Below are 13,565 nucleotides of genomic sequence, written 5' to 3' on the forward strand. Positions count from 1 at the left end.
CAAATGAAGCCGCCGCAGTCGGGATTCGATCCCACAACCTGTGTGTCAGCAGCCAAGTACCTTGGCCAATAGACCACCGCGGTGAGCCGATGCCAAATTGTATGGGCGAATAAGGAACAGCTGTTCTGTGGACAAAAAGAAAATAAGAAGGTAGCAATGTACACGCGCTACTGAATCCCAATTGTCAAACCGGTTGCCAGAAGTTAAAAATGGTAGATTAAAAATTCGTAGACGGAGGGCTTAACTCGCAGCGGTTTTCTTTCTGTATGTACCATACTGAATAGATTCAAGACCCTCTTTAGAAATGGTTTATACCTACTAGCTGAAGTGTATTGAACTTGTGAATGAGGTACGACTCTGTATATTTTCTCTCTTGCGGACCGGAAGTTTAAAGTATGTAATGTTTGAGATGGTCAAATTGTGCCCTGCTACATTAAAATGCTGTGCCACTGCTTTCAGCAATTTCTTTGCAGTGTCCGTGCAATGACCGTATTTAACAGGCTGTTCTGTTTCACCAACAAACAAAGAACAAAGTTTGGACAAAGAAAGAGTAGCGGAAAACGCCACCTTAAAACGTATATCAGGTATTTTAAGCTGATGATCCTGTCTTTGAGAAACATAGCTGGGTGGCTGAAAATACAATTCGGGATGGTAAATGGTAAATGCTATGAAGAAATTTTTTTATCTGAGGTTACGACGACAACGTTTACAGAGCGGCCAATCAATATATTTTTTTTTTGCGTTCTGTCGTACTAAGCCTCTTTTCATAGCTGCTAATGACAAACTGGACTGCTCTCTTCTGCACTTTTTCAAGTTCATCAATGAGTTCCTTTGATAGGGGTCCCAGCAGACGCATGCATAGTCAATTATACTGCAGACATGTCTAAAATACAACTGCTCTCTGAGTTTCTGTGCCAAGCTACTAAAGCTATGCTTAAGAAAACTCAGTGATCCTATAGCCTTGTTCCTAACGTGAGTGTAGTGTCTGTTCCACCTCAGATCAGTAATGAGAAATACACCTAAATATTTATATTCTGTGACTTCTTGAAGAGTGGCATTACTAACTGTGTGACGATAATCACTCACTTATAACTATCATATCTTGACTTGAGCAGTCGAATGTGAGTTTAGTTTTGCATGCACTAACATGTCCTTAAAATTCCTATTGCAATGATACATAACCTTTGGTACTTAAGGAAACGCTTTTCTAAGGCTCTCGTTGCTTGCCAGTATTGGATTATGCTTACGAAAAATATTCTTTATGTTTGGGAGTGCATTTGAGTATTTGGTTATAAATGCTGGTTGGTTTGTGCAATGTGTTTTTTTTTTTTTGCCACTGTTATTTTACTATCTAGTTTACATGCTTAGTTGTACACCTTGCTTAAAGCGTCATGTGGGTAATTTTTCTGAATAATGTTTCCTTTAGGTTACTTAAGTGGTGAATGTAATCGCCGTCGTCACTACAGATCCTCATTATACGCCTCACTTGCATGGTGAATTTAGGTAACACTAGAGTGAAACTTGTTCAACAAATGTGTTTAGTGCGCTTACGCCATGTTCCCATATAATAAATATGTCTATGAAGCGGAGATAAGCAGAAGGCATACTGTAAATAACTTCAACAGCTCTGATTCTAAGTGTCCCATAAAAATGTTGGCATATGTTGATGCAAAAAGAGTGCAAAAACATTGTAGTGTGAATCGAATTCAGAATAATTAAGTGTCAGGACTAATTCAAGTAATGAGAGTTAAACTTGAGCGTTATGTATCTGCTTGCTTTTTATGAGTGACTTGGAAGTGAATACGAGAAGGCAAGTCCAGCCGTCAAAACGTCAACTCAACCAAACCTCTGTTTCATCTCATCTAGACGCTACTCTTGATTTATGTCATCTGTTGGCAAATAGCATGTTGCCTCCTGCTTCACGTTAAATAGCAGGTCCGTCAAAAGAAAGAAGGGCAACTTCGTGCTCCGTTTCTGAACTTTCCTTGCCGCACTCAGAAGTGTCTGCTAGTCGAAGGATTTGTTTTCTCACCAAGCTGGAAGGATGGTTCATGACCCCTCAAAAGATGCGTGCCAAAGAAAAATATCACTTTTGCGGTGCCTGCTTCTGACCTCGGTCGGTGGCAGCAATGGGGATCTCGTAGGAACTTCTCAGCTCCCGATCAAGGCTGGCGATCAAGCATAGTTCTCCAGTGCTGGGATGCACAGCAAAGTGCTGCCGGAAGTCACTGCTGGCTCCTCCACCCAGTGTGAAGTTCACCATGGCATTCACGCCACAGTCGGGATCCGAGGCGGACACCTGGGAGGCAAGGCACTCTGCTTCTACAACTGTGGTTCCCTCATTTTTTAAAAAAATGTATCGAGCAGAGGCTTCCAAGTGTCAACACATTTGATTCCTTGTAGCATGCGAATTTAAAATTTGATAACTAATTATTGGAAGACCTGTAAACTATAGGATCAAAGAAACATTAAATAAGAGTTAAACAATGCTCAATACCACAGAAATAAAAACAAAATATGACCATTCAGTTTAATTAGAAGTAAACACAAGGCACAATCATTCACAAATGAATAATGAGTTTGTCTGAACACCTATGACCTTTAGAAAGTTGCAATAATTAAGAGGTACATCTTCAAAATCCTTGTTTCTATGCTCATAGATAATCCCTGAACAAATGGTGCAGTGAGATTGCCTGAATGACAACTTCATGTTTTCGAGCCACAATGCTTTGCTCTTCCGAACACAATGCAATGAACTTACATGCTTCAAGATAAACAGAATATACAAGAGGACCCACACATTACAGGAAATGCACACAAATAAATACTAAAAGTCATCTATAAAGCTCAAAATCAGCACCTTTCTGTTGCCAATTTCTGACTGAAATCCAGGATACATACATATCATAAATGAACACTTAAACTGCGTTCAAAAGCCATATCAAATCACAGAAACCACTCTGCAGCACAAGACACTGACAGCGATCAATTCTCCAAAATGCACCCCTCCGAAGAAAGCCCCCCCCATTGACAGCCAGAGCACTTCCAATCAACTACTCATGCAGAGGCCTGCATAATCCACAACCACCCAGAGTCGTTCCGTGCCGAGTCAACGTTCCGAAATTGAGAGTAATTGCAGCTACAACAGGTTCAGTCAAGCACCAGGCTATGTCGATAAACAGCAACTCAAACTACACTAGCAATGTCACTTAAAGGGACAGCCTGCTTCATGTAGAGAACATTGGGCAAGGCTTGAGGCAGCCTGAAGGCGGAGCAACTAAAGCACGATGATGAAACAGCACAGCTGCCGAGAAGGCAGAGTATCTTGATCTTTTGCAGATGTGCCGCCATCATGTGACACTTGTTCCCTCTTGCCACCTCGCACCACTTCTGTCTCACCCGAACGTTTCCACCAGCACCACATGGTATCCTAATTGGCTGTGTCAAAGCGGGCAAAAAACATTGCGTAGAAAACAGTGGGCAGAAAACATCACACCCCAAGCAATCCAGTTTGCCGCCTCATTTTCTGCCCGCATACGCTGCCTGGCAGCGAGCAAATGAGCAGGTCACGCGGGATGCGGCGACCACTGCAGCTCGTCTCACATGGGACCCATCACGGTGAGCCGAACATCGACGACGATGCCTTCGCGTGTTTGTTATGTTGATTGAGTGTACTGGAATACTGTATAAGGTTGTTTAAGTGAGTCACTAGTGGTTGAATAAAAGTACATGATGTTTTTAGTTTGCCCGTCCTTGTCTACTGTGTCTGCGATCCCCTTTGGAGACCCCACAGTGCAGGCTGATGTAATTTGTGTGAATTTCACCAAAGCTTTCAATAAGGCTTCCCACTTTAAGTTACATTTCAAGCTTAAAAGACTAGGAATAAGCAAAGAAGCATTAAAATGAACAGAGGCTTATTTCTCTGCATGTAGGCAGGCTATAACAATGAAAAATTATACATTGCATCCACTACATGTGCATTCAGGGGCTCCCCAAAGATATGTATTAGGATAGGACCAATTTTCTTTCTGATTATTGTTAATTGTATATGTTGAGGCTCCTATTTAAAATTAAACCTTTACCAGATGACTGCTGCATTTACTCTCCAGAGACTAGTGAAAGTGATCAAATTAGTCTGAGCAAGCACTTACAAGCTAGATGAGTGGTGTAAAAAATGGGACATGGAAATGAGCTAATACAGCAAGACAACATTTACGCATATTGGGCAAGAAGTGTCATTAATGTATCACATTGCAAATCAACCTTTAAATAATGCAACTTGTTTCAAATACAAGTGTGCCACTGCACACATTACAGTGGCACTCACACAAAGCAAATAAAACTGTTATGTAAAGAAAAAACATGCCACACTGGACAAAAAAATATGCTTACAAGACATTCATACGACTGGTCTAGGAGCATGCTAGTATTGTCTGGTTAGCTCATCAGAAGGTTTTGAGGACAAAGATCGAGAGAAAATTAGCCGCCTGTTTCTTATGCAGTAAATACCTCGTGGCTTTCTTAAGCTTCCATCTTTGGAAGATTGCACGCACGAACACCACCTCAAATTTCATTTCAAGATTGTAAATGGCAAACAAAAATGAACAATCATTTAGATCTTCAGCTGCCTGGAAAGCGATGTGATTGTATTAATAGTAGTAGAGCTATTCAGTCTTATTTCACAAACACAAATGCTTTCCGCAGCTTTCTTTTATCAGACGCTATAGAATTGTGGAATAGTTTACCTAATTCGGTTATTCAACAAACAATGTCAGTAACTTTTGAAGATGCATTACAGCTTTCCACACGCTAACTTCTGGTGCAAGCATTTGTTCCTTGATTTTTGTCTGTATAGTCACTGTTTTAAATGGGAAGCCTTTCTTAGCAAACTTCGGTGACTTTGAGCGTATCTGTCTGTCAGTCAGTCTTTCTCTCTATCTATCTATCTAATCTATCTATCTATCTATCTATCTATCTATCTATCTATCTATCTATCTATCTATCTATCTATCTATCCATCTATCTATCTAGCCACTTATGTTTGGGTGCTCTTGTCAAACTTAGCATGAACCAAAATTAGCATGGGAGGGTAATATGGTTTGACGAATAAGATGCGCTGGTCAAGACATGAATAATGTCACAATCCCGTCGCGTACATGGTCAAACACTTTCCGCCAGACAGTGGCACATACCCACGAGCGAGTATGTGCCACTGATATGCGTGTGTGTTAAGTGTTAAAAAATAATGTTAAGAAATGTTAAGAAACGCGCAAGTGTTAAGAAATACTGGACATCTATAGCGTCGACCCAATAAATGCAAAGAATAAATGTTAGAGTCCCAGGTGGAATCGAACCCAAGCATTCTGCGTGGCAATGAAGCATTCTACCACCGAGCTACGCCAGGTCTCGAAACTACTTTTGAAATGAACGGTACTCTTCGTGAAAGGTCAACAGTGGTTGCAGTGCTGCCTATCAAATTTTATAAATATTACATATGTACACCTTTGATACAGCCGTCATGTCGAGTTAACATCAATTGTGGTTAGCTGCAATGCGCTGAGGTTGATTTATGCATCAGTATCCAGGGCCAGCATCCTCGCGAGCATCAGCACTTCATATCTGCTTCTAATGTTGCTAATAGGTATGTTCCAGTTGGCATCGTTGTGCGAGTGCATACAACTGGTTATATACACATCTGCAGCTTTTCATTATATTTCTGTGCCTGTAACATTTGTACATACATTTGACGTCATTTCGTGATGTGTCGCTCAATAAAAAAAAACTCTCCCTCTGCATGCTTCGCATAACGCTGATTCCCAGGTGCGTGGGATCTGCCAAATTTTTTTGTTGCTTATTTTTCTGATGCTGGTTAGTCATCTCTTATTCCTATGAGCTACTGAACAATGCTTTTTGTGTAAGTACTATGTATTATGTGACACCCTTTCTGTATAATGACACCAAGCATGGGGCATCAAACAACCATCAAACAAACAAAATAAATATAGTACTGTGCCACAACACTACCCCTGCATGCTTCGTAACTGTCCGCTGTTGGGCAGCACACTAGACCATCTCAAGCACAACAAATGCCTATTTCAATTTTTTTGTTTGAAATGCAAGATTTTTCATCCATGAAACAAGTTTAATGGCGAAAGCTAGGCGACGGATCAAAATGGCACAGCACAAGCACGCACTTTTTACTCCTACACTACACACCACTGCAGGCATGCTGAAAGGGAAGCCTGGAACTGCAGTAGCAGACAACATGTGCAACAGAAAGATATGGAGCAACAATTATGCTTCAAAACAATGCAGCATTCTCTTAATGACCTTATATTGCAGCCGTGCTACATTACCTCGTTGACTTCATACCGCATAATAAACAAAACAGACAATAGAATAGTGACTTACCCTGAGGACGCACTTGCCAACGGGCTCATCCTCGGCCACTGTGATGTTGTAAAAGCTCTGGTCAAATATGGGCTCATTGTCGTTCACATCACTGATGGTGACCAGCAGCGTAGCACTAGCCGACAGTGGTGGCTCTCCACCATCTGTAGCAAGCACAGTGACACGTGGCACGGGGCTTGTTTCGCAATCAATAGGAGTGCGTGTGGTCACCAGACCTGTACGGGGATCGACATGGAACCACTGTGAGTATGTATCCGGGGTGTGCAGAATAGAATAGCGGAGCAATGAGTTGCGTCCTTCGTCACGGTCAGAAGCAGTCAGCTGCAGCACTGATGTGCCGGGGTCGGCCACTTCAAGCACACTGGCATGATATGTGTCCTGGTCAAACTCAGGTGCATTGTCGTTGGTGTCGGTGACAGCCAGCTCAAAAGAGCGTGAAGCATTCAGGGGTGGGCTCCCTTGATCAGTGGCTGTGAGTAACATGCCGTACCGCGCTCGAGTCTCTCGGTCCAGCGGCTGTGCTACCATGACCAGGTAGATGATGTTGTCCTGAGTAGCCAGACCAAAGTGTCCATCACCTCCACTGAGACTCACATTGACATTGGCATACTCTGCTTTGGAGTCGGGGTCATTAACACTGACACGTGCCACTAGCTCCCCAGGACGTGCGTCTTCCGACACCTTGGGTGATGCGTCGTCACTGAGAAAGATGAGATTAATGCTTGGCTGGTTGTCATTCACATCAGTTAACAGTACCGATACAAAGGCAGTCGCTTCCAAAGGTTGCTCACCACAGTCACGTGCCACAACCACCAACTCGTGGGTGTCCTTGGCCTCAAAGTCCAGAGGCTTGCTGACAGAAACTAAGCCTGACTCGGCATCAATTGCAAAGAGACCATCACGATCACTTTGGCGCCTGTTGATGGCATAGTGCACACGGCCATTGTCCCCTGCATCTGCATCAGTGGCCAGGACACGCAGCACTGCAGTGCCCATGCTGGCATTCTCTGGCACACGTCCCACGTAGCGACTTTGGTTGAAAGCAGGTGGGTTATCGTTAACGTCAAGGATGGTAATGTTGACAGTCATCATACCTCTCAGCGGTGGCCGGCCTCCGTCAAAGGCCTCCACCTGCAGGCTGTAGAAGGGTGTCGCTTCCCGGTCCAGGGCCCCACTGATTTGCAGGTCCAAATACAACACATCATCCCGCTCTCGATGGGAGGCCAAACGAAATGCACCATCAGCATTTCCAGATGCAATTCGATAGTGTTGCGTGCTGAACTCGCCCAAGTCCCGGTCTCGCGCAGGGCTGAGCGTGCGCTTAACGTCTCGAGGCGTGTTCTCCGGAAACTCGAGAGCCATGCTGTCCACTGGAAACTCGGGTGCATTGTCATTAACATCAAGCACATGGATGTTGACACGCACATTGTCACCACTGGATGGTATTGCTACAAAGGAGTACTCGCTGCGCAGTTCCCTGTCCAGCACCACACTGGTGCGCACCTGTCCAGATGCCTGGTCAATGCTCAGATCCGAGTCAACAGCTGAACCAGGTGCCGGCACAATAAGGTATGGCGGCTGCGTGCCCGTGTCACGCCCAATGATTCCTACAAGGCTGCCAGCTGGTACGCCCTCAGCCACCTCAAATTCTTGGATGAGCTCGGCACCCGCCACCAGGCAGCAGGCTGCCCAGAGGAGCCACTGCCACATGACAGCTGAGGGTCATGAATGGTGCCTGCAAGCAAGCCACCACTGAGTGTGCACTTTGCTTATAAACAGTAAATTGTTGCCTTTCCTCCTTGGGACTATGACCTACTGACAAATTCAACACAGTGCGGCAGAAGCTGCAAAACATTTGCCGATCACAAGTTGACACTTGCAGATCTACAAATTCGATATTCCAAGCTCTATATGTAATTCTCTGTTGCAATCATTTAAGCCTATATTAACATGGCGAACCAGGTATTCTGTAGTGCAGTTACCACACAATTAAGAAAATGGTTTGCACAACCAAGTTGGCCAAGACAGCCTTACCACAAGGAAAACTTGTTGAGATTCACACTAGAAAAGTTTTATGACAGGAAACTGAATAAATAACAAAAACCAACATATAACTTGAAAATTTTTAAGCAGCATTTTTCATCAAGTGAATAACACATAAACATAATTAAACATACATTATCATCATCAGTCTATTGATGTCCACTGCACGACTGAGACTTCTACCAATGATCTCCAACCTACCACGTCTTCTGTGGGATGATTACATTTTATCCCTGTAAGCTCCTTAATTTCATCTCACGATCCAACTCCCAATACTGCCTTGGCTGTGCTTCCCATCCCTTGGTATCCATTCTATTGCTCTAAATGGTGACAAGCAGCCTGTCCCATGCATTTTGTGGTCATCCTCAGTCCATTTCTTTAGCTTAACGTCAACTGGGTCATTGCTACCATCTCCTGTTCTCTGAGCCAATTCGCTACTTTTCAAGTTGTTAATGTTATACCAACCACATTCTGTTCCGTCACACACTGCATGGTCCTTATCTTTCACTCAAGTTTTTTTGTTATCCTCCATGTTTGTCTCATATGTTATAACTGGCAGTATACAACTATTGTTAATTTAATTTTGATCTTAAGGATGGTAGCAGATTGCCTGTCAATTTGAAAATGACTTCCGCTTGTGCCCATGGTTACTCTTCAGTGAATTCTCTTTTTATAAATAGGGCTCCCTGTTAGTAATTGACCTAACATACTCTAGCACAGGGCTTCAAAAGTTGGTTGTCAATTGTTAACTCTATCTTTTTGGCTAGGCTAATGACAATTATTTGTCTTTATAGCACAAAATTCATATGTAACCCCAGTTTAATCCTTTCTTTGTGTAAGTCTTCCATAATATTCTGCAGTTTGTTGTCATATAGTTACTGAAGAGCATCACGTCATCATTTTGTAGATGACTAACATATTCTACATTAATTTTTATTCTCCTTTTGTCCCAATCTATTCTTTTCAACACTTCTGAACATGCAACAGACAACATTGGAGAGGTTCTTGCGTGGAAGCAAGTAACTGTGCAGTCATTGTCAACGATGGCTGACACATTCACCTATGTATACTTTATTCAAGTACTCCTTTGTCATGCAATGTCTTCAGGGCTGCTACCAATCTTTCTGAATTTATGAAAGCCATATAACGAGATTTGTTGTACTCAGAAGATTTATCGATTACCTGGCTGATGACAAAACTTCGATAAATGGTAGAGCGCTTCTAAGGCACATACGTATGCTTACAAAAATAAAATAAAAACGCGATACTGGAGGAAAACAAACGCGGCACGGATACCTTTGCAAAGATGTTCAAGCGTGCGCTGGTCGAACACTTTTAAATCGAGTCATAATATCAGACGTAACACTCGGCCCCTGAAACGTGCGTTTCCCCCAAGTGGATATGCCACTCGCGAAAGTGCGGGCTTCGGGATTCACCGTGCATGCAACACTGCACATTCGATCGCAGGTCCCTGCCGTAACAATGACGGAGCCGAAGGGGACCCTTAAATACTCGCAACGATCGACGCGAGAAACGAGATGGCGAGTCGTGCAGCGAATCCCCCCTCCCCCCCCCCCCTCCACATGCATGACTTCGAGCCGTCTATTCGGCGCGTTTGAACCGACAGGAGGTCAGATTCCGCTATAAATCACGAGGGCTCTGTGACGATCCAAACCGCGGGCTTGTCGAAGCTCACCTGTGGTGCAGCGGTGCACCTCTCGGAGGAATCCGGCCGGCCATGGCTTGAGCGCTGCAAGGGGACTCGCTCAACAGGTTGAACAAAGACTGGGTCCCAGATTGTTCGCTGTCAGCCCCGCCGGACGGGAAAGAAGGGGCCGGCCGAACCACTGACCTCGCCTGCCGCCCTCTCCCTTCCGAGAACGTGACGTGCCGCCGCCGTTGCTCGATGATCGCTGGCATCTCTACGCTGGGCATAGGCGATCGGCGGGACTAGTTCATCAAGCGTGATTTTGAGTGTGTGACGAACACGTGAAGTCCTCCCCAGATGTTACGAAAAGTTGTTAACAGAAACGAATTATTGATTTTCAAGCGTGTCAAGAAACTCGTCATAGCAAGCACGGATGTCGACCGTGTTCCCATCAATATTGCATAAGTCTAATAAATACAGAAAGGAACAAGGGAGCCGAGTTTGCCGCATATTATTTTTATTCTGAAAATGATGAAAACATATCCACACAACGTACGTTCTCCCCCTGACAACCAAAAGCCCATTTAACACATACCAAAGTTGAGGTCCAACGTGTGCTCGATCGTGCACTCAAGGACAGTGCATGTGGACAGTGAATAAGGAGTTTCCGAATTGGCACACTAAAGAGAAATAGTGTAAAGAAAATGCGTCTGCCCCACCCCAAGAGAAAGCAAAACGCATAAGTTCACCACCTCCCTGCCCCCCTGAAGGAACTCACTTATCATGGGGGCCCCACTCCCTCTTGGCAAAAAATCCTGGCGCCACGACGGACGGATGGACGGAAGCGCGGACGAACTGATGGACGCTTCGCCCCACTCATCATCGATCCATATATATATATATATATATATATATATATATATATATATATATATATATATATATATATATATATATATATATATATATATATATATATATATATATATATATATATATATATAGCGGGAGTAATAATTTAATGGGCCAGTTAGTCTTGTTGAAGGTATGGGATATGGCACAACGGGAGCGTTGTCAATAAGGATAAATATATTTATTTTCCAACAGTTTCGGGAGGGGGTCCTCCCGAAACTGGGAGGGGGTCCTCCCGAAACTGTTGGGAAATAAATATATTTTATCCATACCTATAATAAATTATCCCATACCTATATATATATATATATATATATATATATATATATATATATATATATATATATATATATATATATATATATATATATATATATATATATAAAATAAGGGAAAGAAGTGTATACCTAAGGGCTCGTTTTTCCGTGTTTTAACACAATATTAATGAGATATAACAGACAGTAATGCCAAGGAATGTACAGGGGAAGTTATTAAAACCAATGGAATGTAAATAAGAAGAAAGAAAAGTGGATGAAAAAATTGCCAACTGTGAGCAGGAATCGAACCTACGACCTTCGAATTACGCGAATTACGCACGCAGAGCATCGAACGCGTAATTCGAAGGTCGTAGGTTCGATTCCTGCTCACAGTTGGCAATTTTTTCATCCACTTTTCTTTCTTCTTATTTACATTCCATTGGTTTTAATAACTTCCCCTGTACATTCCTTGGCATTACTGTCTGTTATATCTCATATATATATATATATATATATATATATATATATATATATATATATATATATATATATATATATATATATATATATATATATATATATATATATATATATATATATATATATAAAGCGAAGCACGTCTTAGCGAACCGACTTTGAGCGTGTACCTATCTAGCTGCTTACGACTTTTAGCTCTCCTGGCCGTTTCGATAAATGGTATCGATGCAAAAATCGGTATGGCATAACATGACTGTAAACGAGCATAAGTGACTAGCCATAACATGAAAATCATGACATCTGTGTCACATTTCATGGTATTGCTGCTCTTCCGGTAGTTTCGTTCACAGGACATGCTGCAAAACTGGTATGGTACGACATGACCCCATGGCGAACACAAGCGAAAGACGTACCCTAGCATGAAAATCATGAAATGCGTATCATATCTATTCAACATGACTACATATGCCGCACTCATGATGCGCTCGCAGCCGTTTTCGCTAGCTTCACATATACCAAATTTCGTATTACGGGACGCATTTTGGCAGCAGTAGTTGCGGCTGTGTGCAAGCATTGAACCTTGTCTTCACTCCATCCAGGTGGTGAATCTTATCTGCACGGCTCTTTGGACAGCGCTGCTTAGCTGTTGCTGCTGTTTCCTCGGCACGTGCAACTACGTCACTGAGATAACTACGTGACGTATCGTTCGGTTGCGCATGCGCTCCCGAATCAACCCGTTTTGTGAGCTGCCTAACGTACACGTGTCCCAGACAACACTAACACAACCTCAGGACATCCTCAGTATGCCACTGTGAAGACAATAAGACTCCCTCAGAATGTCCTCTTATGGTACTAGAATGGCACTAATCTCGTTTCCTTGTCCATACACATAACCTCAGCACATCCTCGAAACAACACTTTAGGACTTTTTCAGTATCTTTTCAGAACAACCATAGCGTGCCCGGTTCGGTACTGTGGGCAGTGATACTACTTAGGGTTTACTTCTTTTCATGATGTTTCGATACATCACAAGAAAAACACCTGCGAGGTCTCGTTTATATATACTGTATCAACAGAGAAGTGATAGTGCTGGACTATTACAGCAAACAAACACAGCTTGTTGACCGAAATTTATTTATTTAACAGTAATTAATCACAACTGACACCTTTGTTGGGCATTCGAGTCCGCTTATAGTTTGAAAAAAAAAAAAAGAAAATAACAGTACGTATCAGAGCAGTCCACACAGCTCAATCAACCCCGTTTGTAATCTTCCTCGAAATTTTGACACAGTGTCCTCAACACCACGTGTATCGTGCCCAATGCACTCACTAGCGTTAGAGGCTCCGCTCTGACATCCTACCAGTACACTCAACACGGGCGTTGACTTGACTTGTCCGAGGTCGGGCCATGTGTCAAATGCAGAAGTCGATCCTTTCACGTTGGGAACAGGCTGCTTCGAAGCACAATTGATCGCGATTGGCTGGTGTTCCAGGCTGCTTCGAACCATACCTCGCCGCGGTCAGCTGGTGACAATACATCCATGATCAGGCTGAACTTTGAGCAGCCCAGTGAACCCATCAACACGGCAATTTATCATCCGTTCTTTCTTTATGGTCAGTTGGCTTGGAATGGCTTGGCCACTTCACTATCCAGAATAGTGCCGCATGGTCAATTGTTGCCAGCTGCTAGTTTGTTATTACGCGCTACAGCGGCGTATAATGACTTGTAGCAGCGAGAGAAGAGAGACGTGAGATGACGTCGAAGGCGGCCGATGGGGCCGTGCCGATCTCGCCACTTTATCTGAAGCGGAGCCACG

At 43.2% G+C, this 13,565-nt stretch overlaps 1 protein-coding gene across 1 annotated transcript in view; it reads right to left on the reverse strand.

Moving 5' to 3' along the window:
- The window catches only part of ds (dachsous cadherin-related 1), a 228,881-nt gene extending 218,560 nt beyond the window's left edge, over positions 1–10,321 (reverse strand). The window contains exons 1-3 of the mRNA XM_075882295.1: positions 10,151–10,321; positions 6,412–8,146; positions 2,113–2,299 (exon numbers count right to left, since the gene is read on the reverse strand). Coding sequence (XP_075738410.1) covers positions 2,113–2,299; positions 6,412–8,121 — 1,897 coding nt within the window. The 5' untranslated portion in view covers positions 8,122–8,146; positions 10,151–10,321. The remainder of the gene's footprint in view (positions 1–2,112; positions 2,300–6,411; positions 8,147–10,150) is intronic.
- Positions 10,322–13,565: the final 3,244 nt, after the last annotated feature.

The sequence above is a fragment of the Rhipicephalus microplus genome, chromosome 2, assembly GCF_043290135.1.
Source record: "Rhipicephalus microplus isolate Deutch F79 chromosome 2, USDA_Rmic, whole genome shotgun sequence".
Classification (NCBI taxonomy): domain Eukaryota; kingdom Metazoa; phylum Arthropoda; class Arachnida; order Ixodida; family Ixodidae; genus Rhipicephalus; species Rhipicephalus microplus.